General features: G+C 40.3%; 1 protein-coding gene across 10 annotated transcripts in view; it reads left to right on the top strand.

Annotated features, from left to right (window-relative positions):
- LPP (LIM domain containing preferred translocation partner in lipoma) overlaps positions 1–16,822 on the top strand; it is a 758,565-nt gene that overhangs the window by 234,868 nt on the left and 506,875 nt on the right. For all 10 annotated transcript variants that reach the window (XM_019958232.2, XM_070802158.1, XM_070802171.1 and 7 more), the window contains one exon: positions 6,198–6,398. In XM_019958232.2, coding sequence (XP_019813791.2) covers positions 6,206–6,398 — 193 coding nt within the window. In that variant the 5' untranslated portion in view covers positions 6,198–6,205. The remainder of the gene's footprint in view (positions 1–6,197; positions 6,399–16,822) is intronic.

Raw genomic sequence — 16,822 nt, 5'->3', positions numbered from 1 at the left:
TTCAAGAAAATCAGCGATACCAAGGGAACATTTCATGCAAAGATGGGCTCAATAAAGGACAGAAATGATGTGGAACTAACAGAAGCAGAAAATATTAAGAAGAGGTGGCAAGTTCTTCTTTTGTACAGAAGAACTGTACAAAAAAGATCTTCACGACCCAGATAATCACGATGGTGTGATCACTCACCTAGAGCCAGACATCCTGGAATGTGAAGTCAAGTGGGCCTTAGAAAGCATCACTACGAACAAAACTAGTGGAGGTGATGTCAAATCCTGAAGGATGATGCTGTGAAAGTGCTGCACTCAATATGCCAGCAAATTTGGAAAACTCAGCAGTGGCCACAGGACTGGAAAAAGTCAGTTTTCATTCCAATCCCAAAGAAAGGCAATGCCAAAGAATGCTCAAACTACCTCACAATTGCACTTATCTCACATGCTAGTAAAGTACTGCTCAAAATTCTCCAAGCCAGGCTTCAGCAATACGTGAACCATGAACTTGCATTTGTTCAAGCTGGTTTTAGAAAAGGCAGAGGAACCAGAGATCAAATTGCCAACATCCACTGGATCATGGAAAAAGCAAGAGAGTTCCAGAAAAACATCTATTTCTGCTTTATTGACTATGTCAAAGCCTTTGACTGTGTGGATCACAATAAACTGGAATATTCTTCAAGAGATGGGAATACCAGACCACCTGACCCGCCTCTTGAGAAACCTATATGCAGGTCAGGAAACAACAGTCAGAACTGGACATGGAACAACAGACTGGTTCCAAATAGGAAAAGGAGTACATCAAGGTTGTATATTGTCACTGTGCTTATTTAACTTATATGCAGAGTACATCATGAGAAACGCTGGGCTGGAAGAAGCACAAGCTGAAATCAAGATTGCTGGGAGAAATATCAATAACCTCAGATATGCAGATGACACCACCCTTATGGCAGAAAGTGAAGAGGAACTAAAAAGCCTCTTGATGAAAGTGAAAGAGGAGAGTGAAAAAGTTGGCTTAAAGCTCAACATTCAGAAAACTAAGATCATGGCATGTGATCCCATCACTTGATGGGAAATAGATGGGGAAACAGTGAAAACAGTGGCAGACTTTATTTTTTTGGGCTTCAAAATCACTGCAGATAGTGATTGCAGCCATGAAATTAAAAGACGCTTAGTCCTTAGAAGGAAAGTTATGACCAACCTAGATAGCATATTGAAAAGCAGAGACATTATTCTGCCAACAAAGGTCCATCTAATCAAGGCTATGGTTTTTCCAGTGGTCATGTATGGATGTGAGAGTTGGACTGTGAGGAAGGCTGAGCACCTAAGAACTGATGCTTTTGAACTGTGGTGTTGGAGAAGCCTCTTGAGAGTCCCTTGGACTGCAAGGAGATCCAACCAGTCCATTCTAAAGGAGATCAGTCCTGAGTATTCATTAGAAGGACTCATGCTGAAGCTGAAACTCCAGTGCTTTGGCCACCTCATGTGAAGAGTTGACTCATTGGAAAAGACCCTGATGCTGGGAGCGATTGGGGGCAGGAGGAGAAGGGGACGACAGAGGATGAGATGGCTGGATGGCATCACCGACTTGATGGATATGAGTTTGGGTAAACTCCGGGAGTTGGTGATGGACAGGGAGGCCTGGCATGCTGCGGTTCATGGGGTCGCAAAGAGTTGAACATGACTGAACGACTGAACTGAACTGAACTGAAAACAAGTAGAGGAAAAACATAAGAGAATGATATTCTTTATGATTTTATGTACAAAAATTCTTTGTAAATTAGCATATTTAATTCATCAGTATACCAAAAAATCGTGACTGTGACTGAGTAGGATTTTTCCCTAGGACAGCAAAGCTTAGTTCAATATCTGGAAATCTAAGACATCTATCAACACAATTAGTTACATATATAAGTTAAGGGAGGGGAAAAAAAGATGATCATATCACTGTATGCTAAGAAGGGTGATGCAGAGATCCTAGAAAGGGATGAGTAACCAAGGAGATCAACATTTATTCACTCACCCATTCATGCATAGCATATTTTTCTAAGGGCTTCCCGGCCAGGCATTGTTGGGGCAGATAGGCAAGTGATAAAATAGCGTATATGTGACTGTTATAAGTATGAAACAAATACCAGAAGAGCCCAGGAATTAAGCTACTCTTTTTGGATGGAGTTAGGGAAATGTTCACAGCATCAGAGACGTTTCAGCTGGGTCAAGGTGAAAAAAAACAAACAAAAAAAGGTTGGTGGAAGATTTGATAGAAAGTAATGATAGCTTATGGTGATTGATGTTGCATTTGTGATCTCCGAAGAAGAACGTGATTTCGCTTTGGGACCAGGAACCGGTCTTGACCACTCAAGAGCTTTTGTGTAGCAGAATTTTATTAATGTATAAAAAGGACAGAGAAAGCTTCTGACATAGACATCAAAAGGGGGCCGAAGAGTGCCCCACTGAGTTTTATCAAGGCCGTACATACTTTTTCCAGACCCACTCTCACAACATACGTCTCAAATTAACAAGATTAGAACTAACAGTAGAAAGGTCTTACCAGACCCACTCCTAGAACGTAAGTCTTAAGATTAGTCAGAACTTTCCTGTTAAGAAAAAGAAACATGTCCTCAAGCAAGATATATTGTTGTTATATTATCATTGGTACAGAGTTTAAGGAAAAGCAAGATGAGTTGTTTTGTTGTATAATCATTAGCTCTGGGCTTAAAGAAAACACACACACACACACACACAACATTTTATGTGGCTAAGATACAGGAGTGTAGAAAAAAAAAAATTGTGCTTTTCTCTTCCTCACGAACCCCAGACCCCTTTCTCCTCCTCACAGACCCCAGACTTCTTATCAACCTACCTAAGAATTAACTCTCTCAATAATGGGAGTTATATAGCATTGTAGATGGTGTACATAGCATGAGCAAGTCTTCAAGGTCATTAAATTTCATTATAAATCCTGAGAATGGTGTTACTGGGCCATTGTTAACATACAGAAGAATGGTTTGGGAAGATGCTGTTAAGGTCTTACGCAGACAGATACTTAGCCAGACCCTGGCACTCCTTTGAGGTCCCTGGGGTTGCCTCCATGGGGAGTACAGTTTTAGGGTAATATATGGTGCTGGGGATAACAGAAAATATGGTGAGGGGCATGGTTTGCATATGGATGCTTACATTTTCTTTTTCATAGTCTCCCAGAAGTTGCCTATTCCTTTATATCTACAGAATTTCTGAAAAGGCCAGGATTCTTCAGTCAATTGGCAATGTGCAATTGCTTTGGAAATGTGCCTCTTTGCTTTAGAAATCACTGTATCCCATATTAACCCATTTTTAAAGTTCCTATTTTGGAATAGCTTGAGATTTATAGAAAATTTGCAAGGATAATATTAAGCCATTTAAAAAATCTACAAATAACATTTATATTACAAATGTGTGTGATGCATTAAAATCTTCAAATCTTTATTTTATCCTACTTCTTCCCCGCTTGTATTCATTTTAGTCTGACTGAAAGTAAAACAGACACTTTAACCCCTTTTAGTAAAAGACTGAGGCTCAGTTAAACAAATAAAGCCAAAATTAATGTTTCTCAACCCTGAGACATGAGCTTGGTTTTGGCATTAAAAAAAAAAAATCTCATAGACTTTAAAATGTGCAGCCAGTTTTAAGAACCAGGAATAAACCCAAATTCATAGTTGTTTTTCTGTATCGGTTTTGTGCTGGGCTTTAATGATTGTTTCAGGGTACATAAAATACGGTCCCCGCTCTTCTGAGGAACTGAACTGTGTACAAAGCATATGTATGAGGTGCAGGAGAGGAAGGGAAGAGAAGGCCCTGCGACCAGATTGGGAAGTCAGTGTCACCACCATAGGCTTAAGTAACAGCAGACTCCTTATTCCTATGTTCGAGGCTTCCTCATTGACTCCTGTCATTCTCTTTGATCAGAGAGCTACATCTCCAACAATTTTCTTCTCTTCACTTTGCATAGCATTTAACAGTATATAAAACTCTTGAAGACTATTATCTCACTGGTTGTCATGAAACTCTGTGAGAGCAGGGAGCAAGGGTCCCTGGGACACCAGATGAGGGAAGCAGAGCTTCTCAAGGCCATGCCACCCCTCCTGGCGTAGTCTAATGCTACCCAGGTCACCCTGGGCCCAGCTTCCCCCATCACCCTTATCTCTCCACGGCCATACCACGTTCTGACCCTGCATTTTCTCCTGAGTTTCCCGTGTTCTTTGCTTCCCTAGTGCTCAGTGCTAAAGAAACTGCCTGTCAATGCAGAAGACACAGGAAACGAGGGTTCAGTTCCTGGGTTGGGAAGATCCCCCAGAGGAGGAAATGGCAGCCCACTCCAGTATTCTTGTCTGAAAAATCCCATGAAAAAAGGCGCGCTACAGTCCATGGGGTCGTACAGAGTTGGACACGACTGAGCAACTGTACACATGCACACATGCACACACACACACACACACACACACACACACACACACCAGTGTTCTTTGTTGTTACAGACATCTGGAGGTAATCATGGAGCCCTCTCAATTAATTCAGCCCCAGTAATAAATTACAGGGTGGATTTGGGGCTGGAGAGGGTGAGGAAAGCTTCCGGGCCTCCCCTTGCTGGAGAGCTCTTGCAATCAGAACTGGAGAGCCCTCCTCAGGGAGAGAATGTGAGGTTCAGCCCCAGCCTGCGTGCTGCCTGGAGGGGTGGTTGGTTTATCCTGACACCAAGACATCGTTTTTCTTTCCTCACAGAGCATATTTTAGTCTGAGTAGGGCAGTCCCTGGGCTGGCTGTCGTATCCCCTTCCTAATTGAATTTTTCCTAAAGATCCAGTATGGTTTGAGCTCACTGATGGGCAGAGCTCCTGATGGGTGTCATGGGGGGCTGCCCTGTGCTCACAGGGGCTGAATATTTTAGCCCCTGGCCGTTATGCAGCAGTACCTTTCTCAGGCACTGTGGCAAACACTGCCCCTCTCCCCAGTTTCCAAGTACCCCTTGGTGAGCACCAGTACTGCTTCTTCCAGAGGCATCATCTCAGTGTCCTGCCGTGTACTAGTCATCCCCTTGTTTCAAGAATAAACCTCAGATGATTCCTTAATGCCTGCAGAATAAATTCAAAGTCCTCAAGTTTGCACACAAAGCTTTCAGTGCTTTGGTTCCACCCCACATTTTTAGTTACTTTGCTAGCTGCTTTTCCGTTTTCCCCCTCCAGCCACACTAAATTGAAGTTCTGTGTACTTTTCCTACCTGTGCAACGTGGCCTACGTTATTCAGGCCTGACCTCTACTCAGCATTCAGAGCTCAATCTGAAGGTCACCTCATTAATGAGGTCTTAGTTCTGCTCCCTGCAAGAAGTAATTTTACCTTTTTCTGCATCTGAGTAACACTTTATTTTTTACCTCACTTAGATAATATATGTATGTATGTATGTGTTGATTGCTCAGTCATGTCTGACTGTTTGTGATCCCATGGGGGGGCCAAGGCTCCTCTGTCCATGAGATTCTCCTGGCAAGAATACTGGAATGGGTAGCCATTCCCTCCTCCATGAGATCTTCCTGACCCAAGGATGGAACCTGGGTCTCCCACATTGAGGACACATTGTTTACTGTCTGAGCCACCAGGGAAGCCTCACTTAGATAATATCATCATTAATTGATGTGGTAGTCATTTTAATAGATTGTTAGAGGATCAGATGGCTGGATGGCATCACTGACTCAATGGACGTGAGTTTGAGTGAACTCCCGGAGTTGGTGATGGACAGGGAGGCCTGGCGTGCTGCGATTCATGGGGTCGCAAAGAGTCGGACACAACTGAACTGAACTGAATGAAATTGAAGCTTTTTTTCCAGCCTTACTGATATGAGATTCTCCTACCATAGAAACTTCTTAAGGCTGGGAACCATTTCTTGCTCATATCTATTTTCTGAAGAATGCTAGGCACTAAAATAGGTAACTGTTGGAAGAGAGGTATTCAAGATGGGTTGAGGGGAGTGTTCAATTTTTCTCCTCCTTCAGTTAAGGTAGTTTTTCTCATAACTCTCCACCTGCTCCTCCTTCTTCCTTCCTTCCTTCTTGCATCATCTCAGAGTCTGTGTTCAGAATTTCATTAGGTGTGGATTAAGTAGAAACAATAATGAAGCGAAGAATACTGCTCTCATTTTTGTGTTTCTTTAAAAGCAACTGTTTGTTTCTTTTTACTTCTAGATTCAACAATGTCTCACCCATCTTGGCTGCCACCAAAAAGCACTGCTGAGCCTCTTGGCCATGTGTCTGCACGGATGGAGACCACCCATTCCTTTGGGACCCCCAGCATTTCAGTGTCCACACAGCAACCACCCAAGAAGTTTGCCCCAGTCGTTGCGCCAAAGCCCAAGTACAACCCATACAAGCAACCTGGTGGTGAAGGTGAGTGTGGGCATTGCAGAGGTGGCTGCCTACAGCAGGAGAGGTCAATATAATAAAAGTGATTTGTAGGACAGTGTTGCATTGGGAAAATAATTCTGTAGTATGGTCATCATAGTACAGAGACTGTCAAACATTGAAGATCACCTAGTAACCACCTATGCAACTCTTCTTTTGGGCATACAGGTTGAAATCTGTTAGGGGTTATCTGACTGTGGTTTTGGCCAGACCTAAAACTAGAACCCTCATCTCTTCATTCATAGCTCAGTGTCCTTCTATTGCAGTATCCTCCACCCCCATCCCATCATCTTGTAGAAATGTGCCTACCACCCAGTATCCCCTCCCTCTTGCCATCGGACAAGTGTCCCACATGCTACCAAGCAGTGGTCTGATGGTGGGTCTGTTTGAAGTGACCCTGATAAGGCACTTAGACTTTTTTTTCCCTTCTCTAGTTATTTTGTCTAGATTGTTATTTTGTCTCTTCATTTTGGGGGAGAGGTAAGATGAATTTCCCTCTAATATGAAGAGAATAAAGACAGTCCCTCTTACCGAGAATGAGGCAGAGCTGTGTGGAGGGCTTAGTAGTTAGGACAGTCAGTGCACACTTGAGGGTCAGGATGGGGCAGGTTCTGCATCATGTGTGAGAGGGAGGGGAAAACAGGTGATGGTCGCGCTTCAGACGCCTTCACTCGGAGTGCTGTGAATTCTAGTGAGTTGGACCCGTGGCCGAGTCTTTCTGTGTTGAGATGCCCCATCCTGTCATCATCCTTTATGAGGTCCTCTCACTGCCCCGCTGGTTCTCTAGGGACACTGGCTTCATCTCTGATCCTCTGCAGCTCTTTGCTCCACTCTGTTCTTTCTTACCATGCCACCTCACCACCCTTTTGTTCCCTGTCACAACCCTACTTGTGTCACCTTCTCCAGTGTCTGGGCATGACCTGGATTGCAGGTAATCGGAAGTAATCTCTTCCCTGGGTTTCCACATGCATCGTATTCTGACGGTCAAATTCCTACTTCTTTTGTTTCTCCTCCTGCTGTCCTTCATCTGCCACTGTTGACCAGATGGTCTGTGTGAGGCACTCTGCTTGTTCATTGTCGTTCTGTTGCCTTATCCTGTAACTCTATGAACCCAGTGCTTTTTCACATCAAAAAATGGGAACTTAGAGACAAGAGGTGACACTCTCTGTGGTTCTGAAGTGAGGCTATCGTCCTCACCCAGCCTGCTGTGCTGCTCGTCCCCCTTTTCTTGGCATATGTGGCACTTGGGCCCCATATGATGGTGACACCTCCTCACTTCCTTATAAGAATGTAAGCTTTGTTTCCCCATTTAAGCAACAAGATATGGTTTCTCACTCATCCTTATGTTCCTCTTGGCTCTTATTATGCTACTGTGTTTTTAGTGGGAATGGTTGTGTGTGGTCAAATGTATGTCTGTATCTTCTTATGTGTATATATATTTGGATGGGTGGCGGATGGCTGGATGGGTGAGTGCACTGCTCAGTAATTCTCTTGCAATAAACAGTTTGGAACGTGGCATCCTCTCTCAAAGCAACTCAGTCTCATTGAATTTCTGAAGTCTTGAGTCTTTCTTGCAATTCTGCCAGTCTCTCTTTCTTTTTAATATAACCTTTTTTGAATACGTAAAGGAAGAGATTTCTCTTGCATATATGCATTTTAAAGGCAAACATGGATAAAGGTTCATGGATATTCAGACTTTTTAAAATGTAGCTCCGTCTCTTCATCTGCTGTATCTTATAACACGATATTTGTTAGAAGTGTAAGATTTACTTTCCTTTATATTTAATTTAAATGTTAGTGCATCTTCTGTTGCCCTCAACATTTTTATAATTCATGTTACTTTTAATTTTTAATACATTTTTTAAAGTTTATATGCATTTTCTTTTTCTTTTTTGGTCCATTTAGAATGTTCTGTACCATTAGTGAAATCCCCAGGTAGTAGGTAACACAGTTTTCATTTATAGGGTGAGTTGATGATGCCAAGGTCTTGTTAGCTCACCTCATGCTATCCTTTGCCTCTATGTATACTGACCCTCAATTTTTCGCCATAAAGCCTTAGCATTCATAGCTTAATTCAGAGCCTGACTTCCAAGAACTTCAGCCATGAAGACAGTGTAAAACTAACAGAAATCATAGCCCACCTTTTGCTGGTGTCAAGGTGAAAACCTGCAGTGCAGAGAGTGTAAGTGATTTGTTTGAAGATGGATGACCTGGTTGTCATCAAGTTGGTCATCAGGTCCCCTTTGTCTGAGTCCAGAGTTATCAGGCCCTTGTATTATATTCTAGCAAGGACTCTTTCCCTGCACTGTAGCCTCTATGCATCTCATACAATCCTTTGCACAACTGTCCTTCTAATAGATTTGCTTGAATGTGGGCCTGTCTCCTTTGGGAGATTCAGACCTTTTGGAGGTGGGGCTGCCTGACTCATGCCTTTACTCCCAGCAGCATCCAGGACACCTGACACACAGCAGGTACTCAGTGATGTTTGCAGTGAGAGTTAAGCTACGGCACTGTGAACCTGCTTATCCAGGTTCACATTCAGGCTCTCAAATACTTTTCAGGGCTTATGGTTCTGTATGGGTTATTTTTACTTCCTCTCCCCTTTCCTTGAGCTTGGTAGCCTAGGATTTGTTTAACCACTGCTACCTTGAAGTTACTGATTACATTTCTCACCCTGGTCTTATGTCTGTAATCTCTGGGGTTTGCTTTCTCATTTTTAAATTCTGACTGTGAAAGTTGAAAAAGTACCCACATGTTTTCCACATCAACTTATATTTATGTGATACCATATGTTATAATTTTCTTTTATAAGGTATTCCACTAATAACTTTCTCTGAAGGGCTTTGGCACATTTAAAAGTGGGGTGTACTTTTTTTCCCAGTTAGTAGCTCTTTAGGCCTTAGGGTTTTGTTATTTTGCTACCATTGTTCTCATTTATCATTGATTTTTTTTTCCCCCAACAACTGTGTGTCTTGGAATGCCCCTGCATTTCCCAATGCCTTTCTGTGTCTTGTACTATATACTTATGAGCCCATGTATATTTTTTATTGTTTTGTCTTCTTGCAAATTTTACCATGTTAAGTGTCTGTGTATTTTTTTATGGAATGATTTTGGTATGTATGTGTGGTTTTATCTCTTTACCTTCTCTTCTAGACTGGTGAGGGAATAAGGTGACATGATTTTTCTTTTGGTCTTTAAAGTACTAGCAGTAGTGTTCTTTATCTTGTAATCTGGGCCGTCTCTCTGCTTCCAATTTGCAAACATTTCCCAAAGCCTTAGACTTTGATGGCAGTTGCTGCTGCTGCTAAGTCGCTTCAGTCGTGTCCGACTCTGTGCGACCCCATAGATGGCAACCCACCAGACTTCCCCGTCCCTGGGATTCTCCAGGCAAGAACACTGGAGTGGGTTGCCAATGATGGCAGAACAGGGTATAAATCTTGCTTTTTCTATCCTTGGTAGATACTAAAGAAAATGATCTGTTTTCTTTTATTAATACATTGTTTTATGAAATGATTTTGAAATTTTCTTACTATTTTAACTCTGGCAATTGGAAATTCTTTTTCTCAATAATTTGGCTGAATGAACTGTGATCATATTTTGTGTTCCTTATTACAATAGATTATAATACAGAAGGATTTGTAAAGTTTGTAGGTTTGTAAAGTCGGAGTTATCTTGTGGTCTGGAGTTGACTTTGTCCAATTTCTGAAATTTCTTTTAAAAATATTTTTTATATAAGAGTTTTAAAAAAGTGAATCCATAGGATACAAATTCCACATGATCATTTTAGTAGAATTCCTTTTGTTTGTACAATCCATTATAATTTTTCTACCACTTCCATATTCATTGTTATCTAATTCTCAAAAGACTGTTCTTATTGTATGTAGCTCTCTGAGTTAGATGGAACAGATGGTATTGCAATTATACCAAGTGGTAAACTACCCAAAGTGAAGGGTATTACTCAATAATTATTCAATAATATGTGATTATTCAACTATGTGATTATTATTCAATAATCACATAGTTGATAAAATTGTAAAGCTAGGCTCTATTTTTTATATCTAGGGCTCTTATTGATTTTAGAAGGTTCTATTTATTAGAGATTGGGCTAGATAGCCTCATCTATTTTGAATTCATTATTTTATAATTTCATGATTTTTCTTTGAAATTAATTTCAAAATGGTTGCTTTTTAAAAAAACTTTTCCTATGTATATTACCTTATATGCTTCTGTATAATATAAACAAAGCCTCTGTTTTCAAGCTTTGCCTACACTGCTTCACCTAGACTTGTAAGGTCACATCAGAATAGGTGAAATAAATTCTATTCATTGAGGATCCTAAGCTTGGAAATTTTTTAGTAGATCTCTCTGTGTTTTATTCTACCTGAGGTTCCCAATCCATCCTGTGGAGAGGGAGTAGTTACTGCCTGTTGCTAACCCGAGGTAAACGTAGTACTGAGAACAAAATGCCATCTTAAACAATTGGTCTCCCATGATGGAAATGGCAGCCAAACTTGTTTCCTTTCCACTTTCCTGCCCAAGCCTTTCTTCATGTTTTAATCACAAAGTCTTTGAGCAGCAGAACTAGAAAAGAGTTTGAAGGTTTTCTAGGGCAGTTCTTTCACTTGTCAGATGTGAAAACTCAGTCTGAGAGGGAAAAGAATATCTTCCCAAGATTACCCAGGAGTTTGGGGCTGAACTGGCTCTAGAACTCAGGTCTTAAATGTGCTCATTCCATTAATTCTCCGCTGTCTTAGATTGGAAGAGACAAAATTGGAGCTTGGTTCCTAGGAATTGCTGAGTCTTTGATTATTGCTATTTGGTGTTGAACTGGCCCTTAGTGATGTGAAGTCATGTAACCTGGTCAGGCAGGACATATTTGTTTTTTCAACAGATAGCAAAAATGTGAGTGAAATTGATGGCCACTTATGGCAATGTATTTGAAAAAGTAATTTGGAATGGATTATTTCTGCCATTTTTAATCTTGTGCATATAAACCAATTTATTGCTGCTTTGACTCTTGAGAGTCCCTTGGACTGCAAGGAGATCCAACCGGTCCATTCTAAAGGAAATCAGTCCTGAATATTCATTGGAAGGACTGATGTTGAAGCTGAACCTCCAATACTTTGGCCTCCTGATGTGAAGAGCTGACTCATTTGAAAAGATCCTGATGCTGGGAAAGATTGAGGGCAGGAGGAGAAGGGGATGACAGAGGATGAGATGGTTGGATGGCATCACTGACTCAATGGACATGAGTTTGAGTGAACTCCAGGAATTAGTGAGGAACAGGTAAGCCTGGCGTGCTGCAGTCCATGGGGTTGCAAAGAGTTGGACATGACTGAGCGACTGAACTGAACTGAACTGAACTCCTTTTGCAGTTAGTGAAAGCTTTTACTTTTTATTCCTGAAATAATTGGAAGTAGAAAATGTTTAAGGACTAATGTGAACTCTGAGCAAGTCGTTTCTGAGTATTTCTGCTCGACCTGCACTCTCTGTCTCTGGAGTCCTCTAGTCTCTTCCCTGGTGTGAAAGGTGAATCTGGCCTGTGGCTTTGCAGGTACAAAGGGGAAATGTCATCTTTGTATAGTTCTAACGGTCCTTTTAAATCGCCAGCCATCACAGAACACTCACAGCTTCTCAGGCTGTTTGTTATAACTGTGGTCTGTCAACAGGACAGTCACAAGTTCACTGAAAACACTCAAGTTTGACTGGTGTGCCCCTTTTCTGGTTCAGGGAAAGCATCTTTAGCCTCATCTCTCATTGTGGAGTATAGTAAATGAGTTTAAATTTTCAGAGACTGGGGTGGGGGGGGCGGATAAGCTATGTATTCTTTAAAGGGTCAGATACTAATTGTATTCCTTTGATCTTTACATGGCATCTTCCTGAAGAGAGAAGAACTTATAATTCTTTGTATGAAATCAGATTTTACTAAATATTCATAAGCCTTATTGACACTCAAAAGAGCCAAGATTCAGTGCTGACTTGGTGATCAGGGCATTTACATTCAAGCCTCAGTTTCACTCCTTGACCTTGGACATGTCATTTTCTGTTTTATGTTTTCTTACTTTATAAAACTAGTTGGTAATATTAATTATCTTATGAGGTGGTTTTGTGGATCAGATATAATGAGTGTAAAAATGTTTCACAAACCATAAAATACCTTACAACTCTAGGAATTACTTTTGCATTCTCATTTAACAATCATTTACTTAAAGCAGAATTTGCGCCAGACAGACACTCTTGTAGGAGCTGAAGTAATGAGCCAAATGGAGACTGATCTCTGCCCTTGTAGAGTGTATTCCTTGCTGTAATAAAAATAACTAATTGCTTTGATTAATATTAAGTAATATTGATAAAATTATTAAATAGTATTTAATAAATGCATTTCATAATTTTATACAGACCATTACTAATAATTAACTAATAATACCAGTAATATAAGATTAATAAATGTATAGCAGTATAAATACAGTTATTAATAATATTCATAAATACTGATAAACAGTAAAAATTCTAATATTAGTGATAGGGATCTTAGTGCCTGAATATTATATTGTTATACAATTCTTGAACCAGGATAAATCTTAAAAATCATTGAATACATGTTCGTTTCTCAGATAAGGATAGTTACTTCCATAATACATTTCTAGGAGGTATAGGACTTTTGCTCTAGGAATGCTGTAAATAGCAAATCAAAATTGTTGAATACAGGCAGGGGTTACTACCTCAATTGTGAAACCTCAGCAAGGTCAGGTGATTGTTCAGTATCACAGAACAGTAAGTGGTGAAGCTGAGTCTGGATCTGGTGGATCCTTCCGTGATTATTGTAGTTCTGTGTCACTGAAGGGTTTGGGGTGACTTGCTTATAATCTCCAGTGATAAAATTAATGTATGTGCACAGAATGGATTAAATGTTTTAGGACAAAAAGGAATTCCTGAATTGTTGACAAAAATCTCTTATCTTATAACTTGCCACTTAATTAACTGCTGAAATGAATGCCTTAAGAAGGTGGTAGATTTTTCATCCAAGTCTGACTCCAAAAACTGTGAATAATGCAATATTCTGTGGTGAGGTGCTCTTTAATCTTCTTCCTTTTTAAGTTATATAAATGTGAAGTACAATTTTCACTCCATATTTTAAATAAGAAGAAAGTTTAATTTCTTGTTCAAGAATAAAAATAAATAAACATCTACAGAAGGCAATGGCAACTCACTCCAGTATTCTTGCCTGAAGAATTCCATGGATAGAGGAGCCAGGTGGGCTATGTCCCATGGGGTTGCAAAAAGTCAGACATGACTTAGTGACTAAACAATGCACCCATTAAACCAGCTAAAAAGAAAAATCACATCATTTGCTGGTGAGGGTGTGGAGAAGCTCTCATACATTGCTGGAAGTTGTATGTAAAATAGTATAACTAGTCTGGAAAACTCTTCTTGCAGCTTTTTTTTTTCTTTTTAAACCAAAGTGAATGTCTACCAGAGGGGCTTCCTGGTGGCTCAGTGGTGAAGAGTCCACTGCCAATGCAGGAGGCTTGGGTTGGATCGCTTGATCAAGAAGATCCCCTGGAGGAGGAACTGTCAACCCACTCCAGTAGTCTTGCCTGGAGAATCCCACGGACAGAGGGGCCTGGCGGGCTATAGTCCATAGGGTCACAAAGAGTAGGATATGACTTAGCAACTAAACAGCAACAACGACAAATGTATACTAGCCATGTGATTTAGTTGTCGTACCCTAGGGGCATTTAATCCAGAGATATGATAACTTATGTTCACATAAACTCTTATACATGAATGTCATAACTTATTTTATAATGGCAAGATACTGGAAACATCTTAAATGTCCTTCAGTCGGTAAATGTTTAAAGAGACTCTGATCCATCCATCCAAGCTATTTATTAATCAGAAGGAATGATTTACTGATACATGCAGCAACTGGATTCACCTCAAGGGCATTATGCTTAACGAAAAAGGAAAAATCACTCTGGAAGGATTACATATACCATATGATTCCATTTATAAGAGATTCTTGAGATGATGAAACTCTAGACATAGAGAGTCATTTAATAATGGTTGTTGGGGGGACAGGATGAGGGGTGGACTGGTGCAGAGAATGGGTGTTCACATTAAGAAAAGCAACGGGGAGTTGGTGGTGGAAGAGTTGTGTATCTCTCTTGTGGTGGTGGTTACATTAACCTGTACATGGGTTAAAATAGCCTAGCTCTAATATACACAAAGGAATACAGGTTAAAATATGGTGAAAACTGAATAAGGACTCGTTAACAGTAATGAAACAAAGTCAATGTTCCTAGCTTTAATATTATACCTTTTCAGATGTTACCATTGGGAGAAGGTGAGTGAGTGGTTCTTGGGACTGTTTATATTATATTTACAACTTTCTGTGCATCTATATTTTAAAGTAAAAAGTATAACAACCATATATAAATAAATACATATAGATTTCTCAGTGTTTTTTTCTCCTTTTCGGAGTGCCATCTTTTATGCACCATTTGGAGATCATTGTTATAATGGTTTTTTAAAGCAGGCCAGTTGTCAGACTGACTTGGGGAACATTAAAAAAAAAAAAAAACAACAACAAAGAACACTGTCTTTGAGGCTCACATCAGTCCTACAGAATCAGAATCTCAGGGCATGGGTCCCAAGAGCCTACATTAAAACAAAATAAAACTTGTCAGGTAATTCTGATTGGGTCTCAAGCAAAATTTGGGAACTATTTGTTTATTTCAGTAACTTCGGGGGTCAGTCCTCTAATGCTCTTGAACTTTCTCCAGGTCCTATGCGTACAGATCCTATCCTTAATGACAGTAGCTGCGGAAGTCTTATGCTTCTTTTATCATGTAAACAATGTAGATTCAGGGACTCAGATCCTCCTTCACGATGCTATGCTTTTCCTCCTGTGCTTTCATCGTAAATACCAGTTTCCTGCATATGTTGTCCCAAGGAGTTTTAACTGGTTGCCAAAAACTAAACAAGATGTAAAAAAAAAAAAGAAAGATTCTTCTAGAATGCCTCAGCAATGCTCAAACTTCATAATAGAACACTTGCTCTTGTATGATTTCAGGTAGCAATGCCTGAAATCTCAGCTGATTTGGGGTCATGACAGGCCTATGTAAATCATCTATAAATAGATTCATTATGAATATTATAAAAATAAACCTGACACCTAAGCCTTTTGGCAAATATACCATATAAAGAAATCATGCCCTGAAACAATGATTGACCCTAGGAGCTGTAAAAGAAAAAACAAATCATGGAATGATGTTTTTATCCTCCTTCCTTAGATTTACAGTGTCCAGAGACTGGATGGCTAGGAATAGCACCAGGGACAGAGGAGGGCAGGACCCTGAGCTGTGACACCCTGAGCCTGCTGTGTGCTTTGACCTTCCAGCATCTTTTATTATCCATTCTGTATGTTTTCCTGTGTCTTGCTGGTTTCAGGCAGAATAGATTGTCTGCTAGTCAAGATAAACATGCAATAGCAGATGTTGCAATCTGTAAATTAAGTGAATTAAAGGACATGAAAGATGTGGTGTTGGAGGGATTTGGGAAAGCTTCAGAGGGAAGGAGACATCTGAGCTGACTCTTGGAGAGTGAACTAGTTGTTAGCCACACAGGAGAGGGTGGCAGACAGCATGGCATGCCAAGCAAAGGGAATGGCATGTGAACACAGAGCAAGGTATCCCTTCTGACCCTTGTAATTTTCGTAGCTCTTTGCTGACGTCCTTAGGCAGTGCATTGAGGCTCCTGCTAGCTTTGCAATATGAGCAAAGTAACTTCACTCTGAGTAGACTCAACATCTCATGTGCTTTGACACATATCTCTAGGAATAGCTCCAGAAGGGTGGCTAGCTACAGGGAGGAAATACCAAGAAGCAAAAGTATAACAGTCTTATTACACTCTGGACAAGAGCTACTATGCTGGTGATCCTGGCCAGAATGGTCCAGCTATTTCTCTCCAAGAGTCTATCATGCTTGAGAATGAAATGTTTCTATATGCAGAGATGCTAAGACCATCTCTACATGTCTACATCTCTAAGGTATCTCTACATCTCTAAGACAGAGGCAAAAACCAAGTCTGCCTTTTAATTCTCCCCAAACTAAGTTAAAGCAGTCTGTTTCCCAGTCAAATACTCACCCTTACGAATGTGAGATGTGAGCCAACTATAACTTTGTTGTTGTTGTTGTTCTGGTTTATCTCTTTTTTGGGTGATCCTGAGAAAATAGGAAGCAGCAAGAGGGACTTTATTATGAAATATTCATTACAACTTGCAACTTTAAAGATGTGTGTGTGTGTGTGTGAATTGTTTCTGAAGCATTTTCCCACGTAATATCTCACTTAATTACTGCTATATTCTGTAACATTATTATGGTTCCTTTATTATTAAGGTTCCTAGA

The sequence above is a fragment of the Bos indicus genome, chromosome 1 (assembly GCF_029378745.1).
Source record: "Bos indicus isolate NIAB-ARS_2022 breed Sahiwal x Tharparkar chromosome 1, NIAB-ARS_B.indTharparkar_mat_pri_1.0, whole genome shotgun sequence".
NCBI classification, from domain to species: domain Eukaryota; kingdom Metazoa; phylum Chordata; class Mammalia; order Artiodactyla; family Bovidae; genus Bos; species Bos indicus.
Note: the sequence above shows the minus strand (reverse complement) of the source record. Positions and strands in the feature narration are given on the sequence as shown.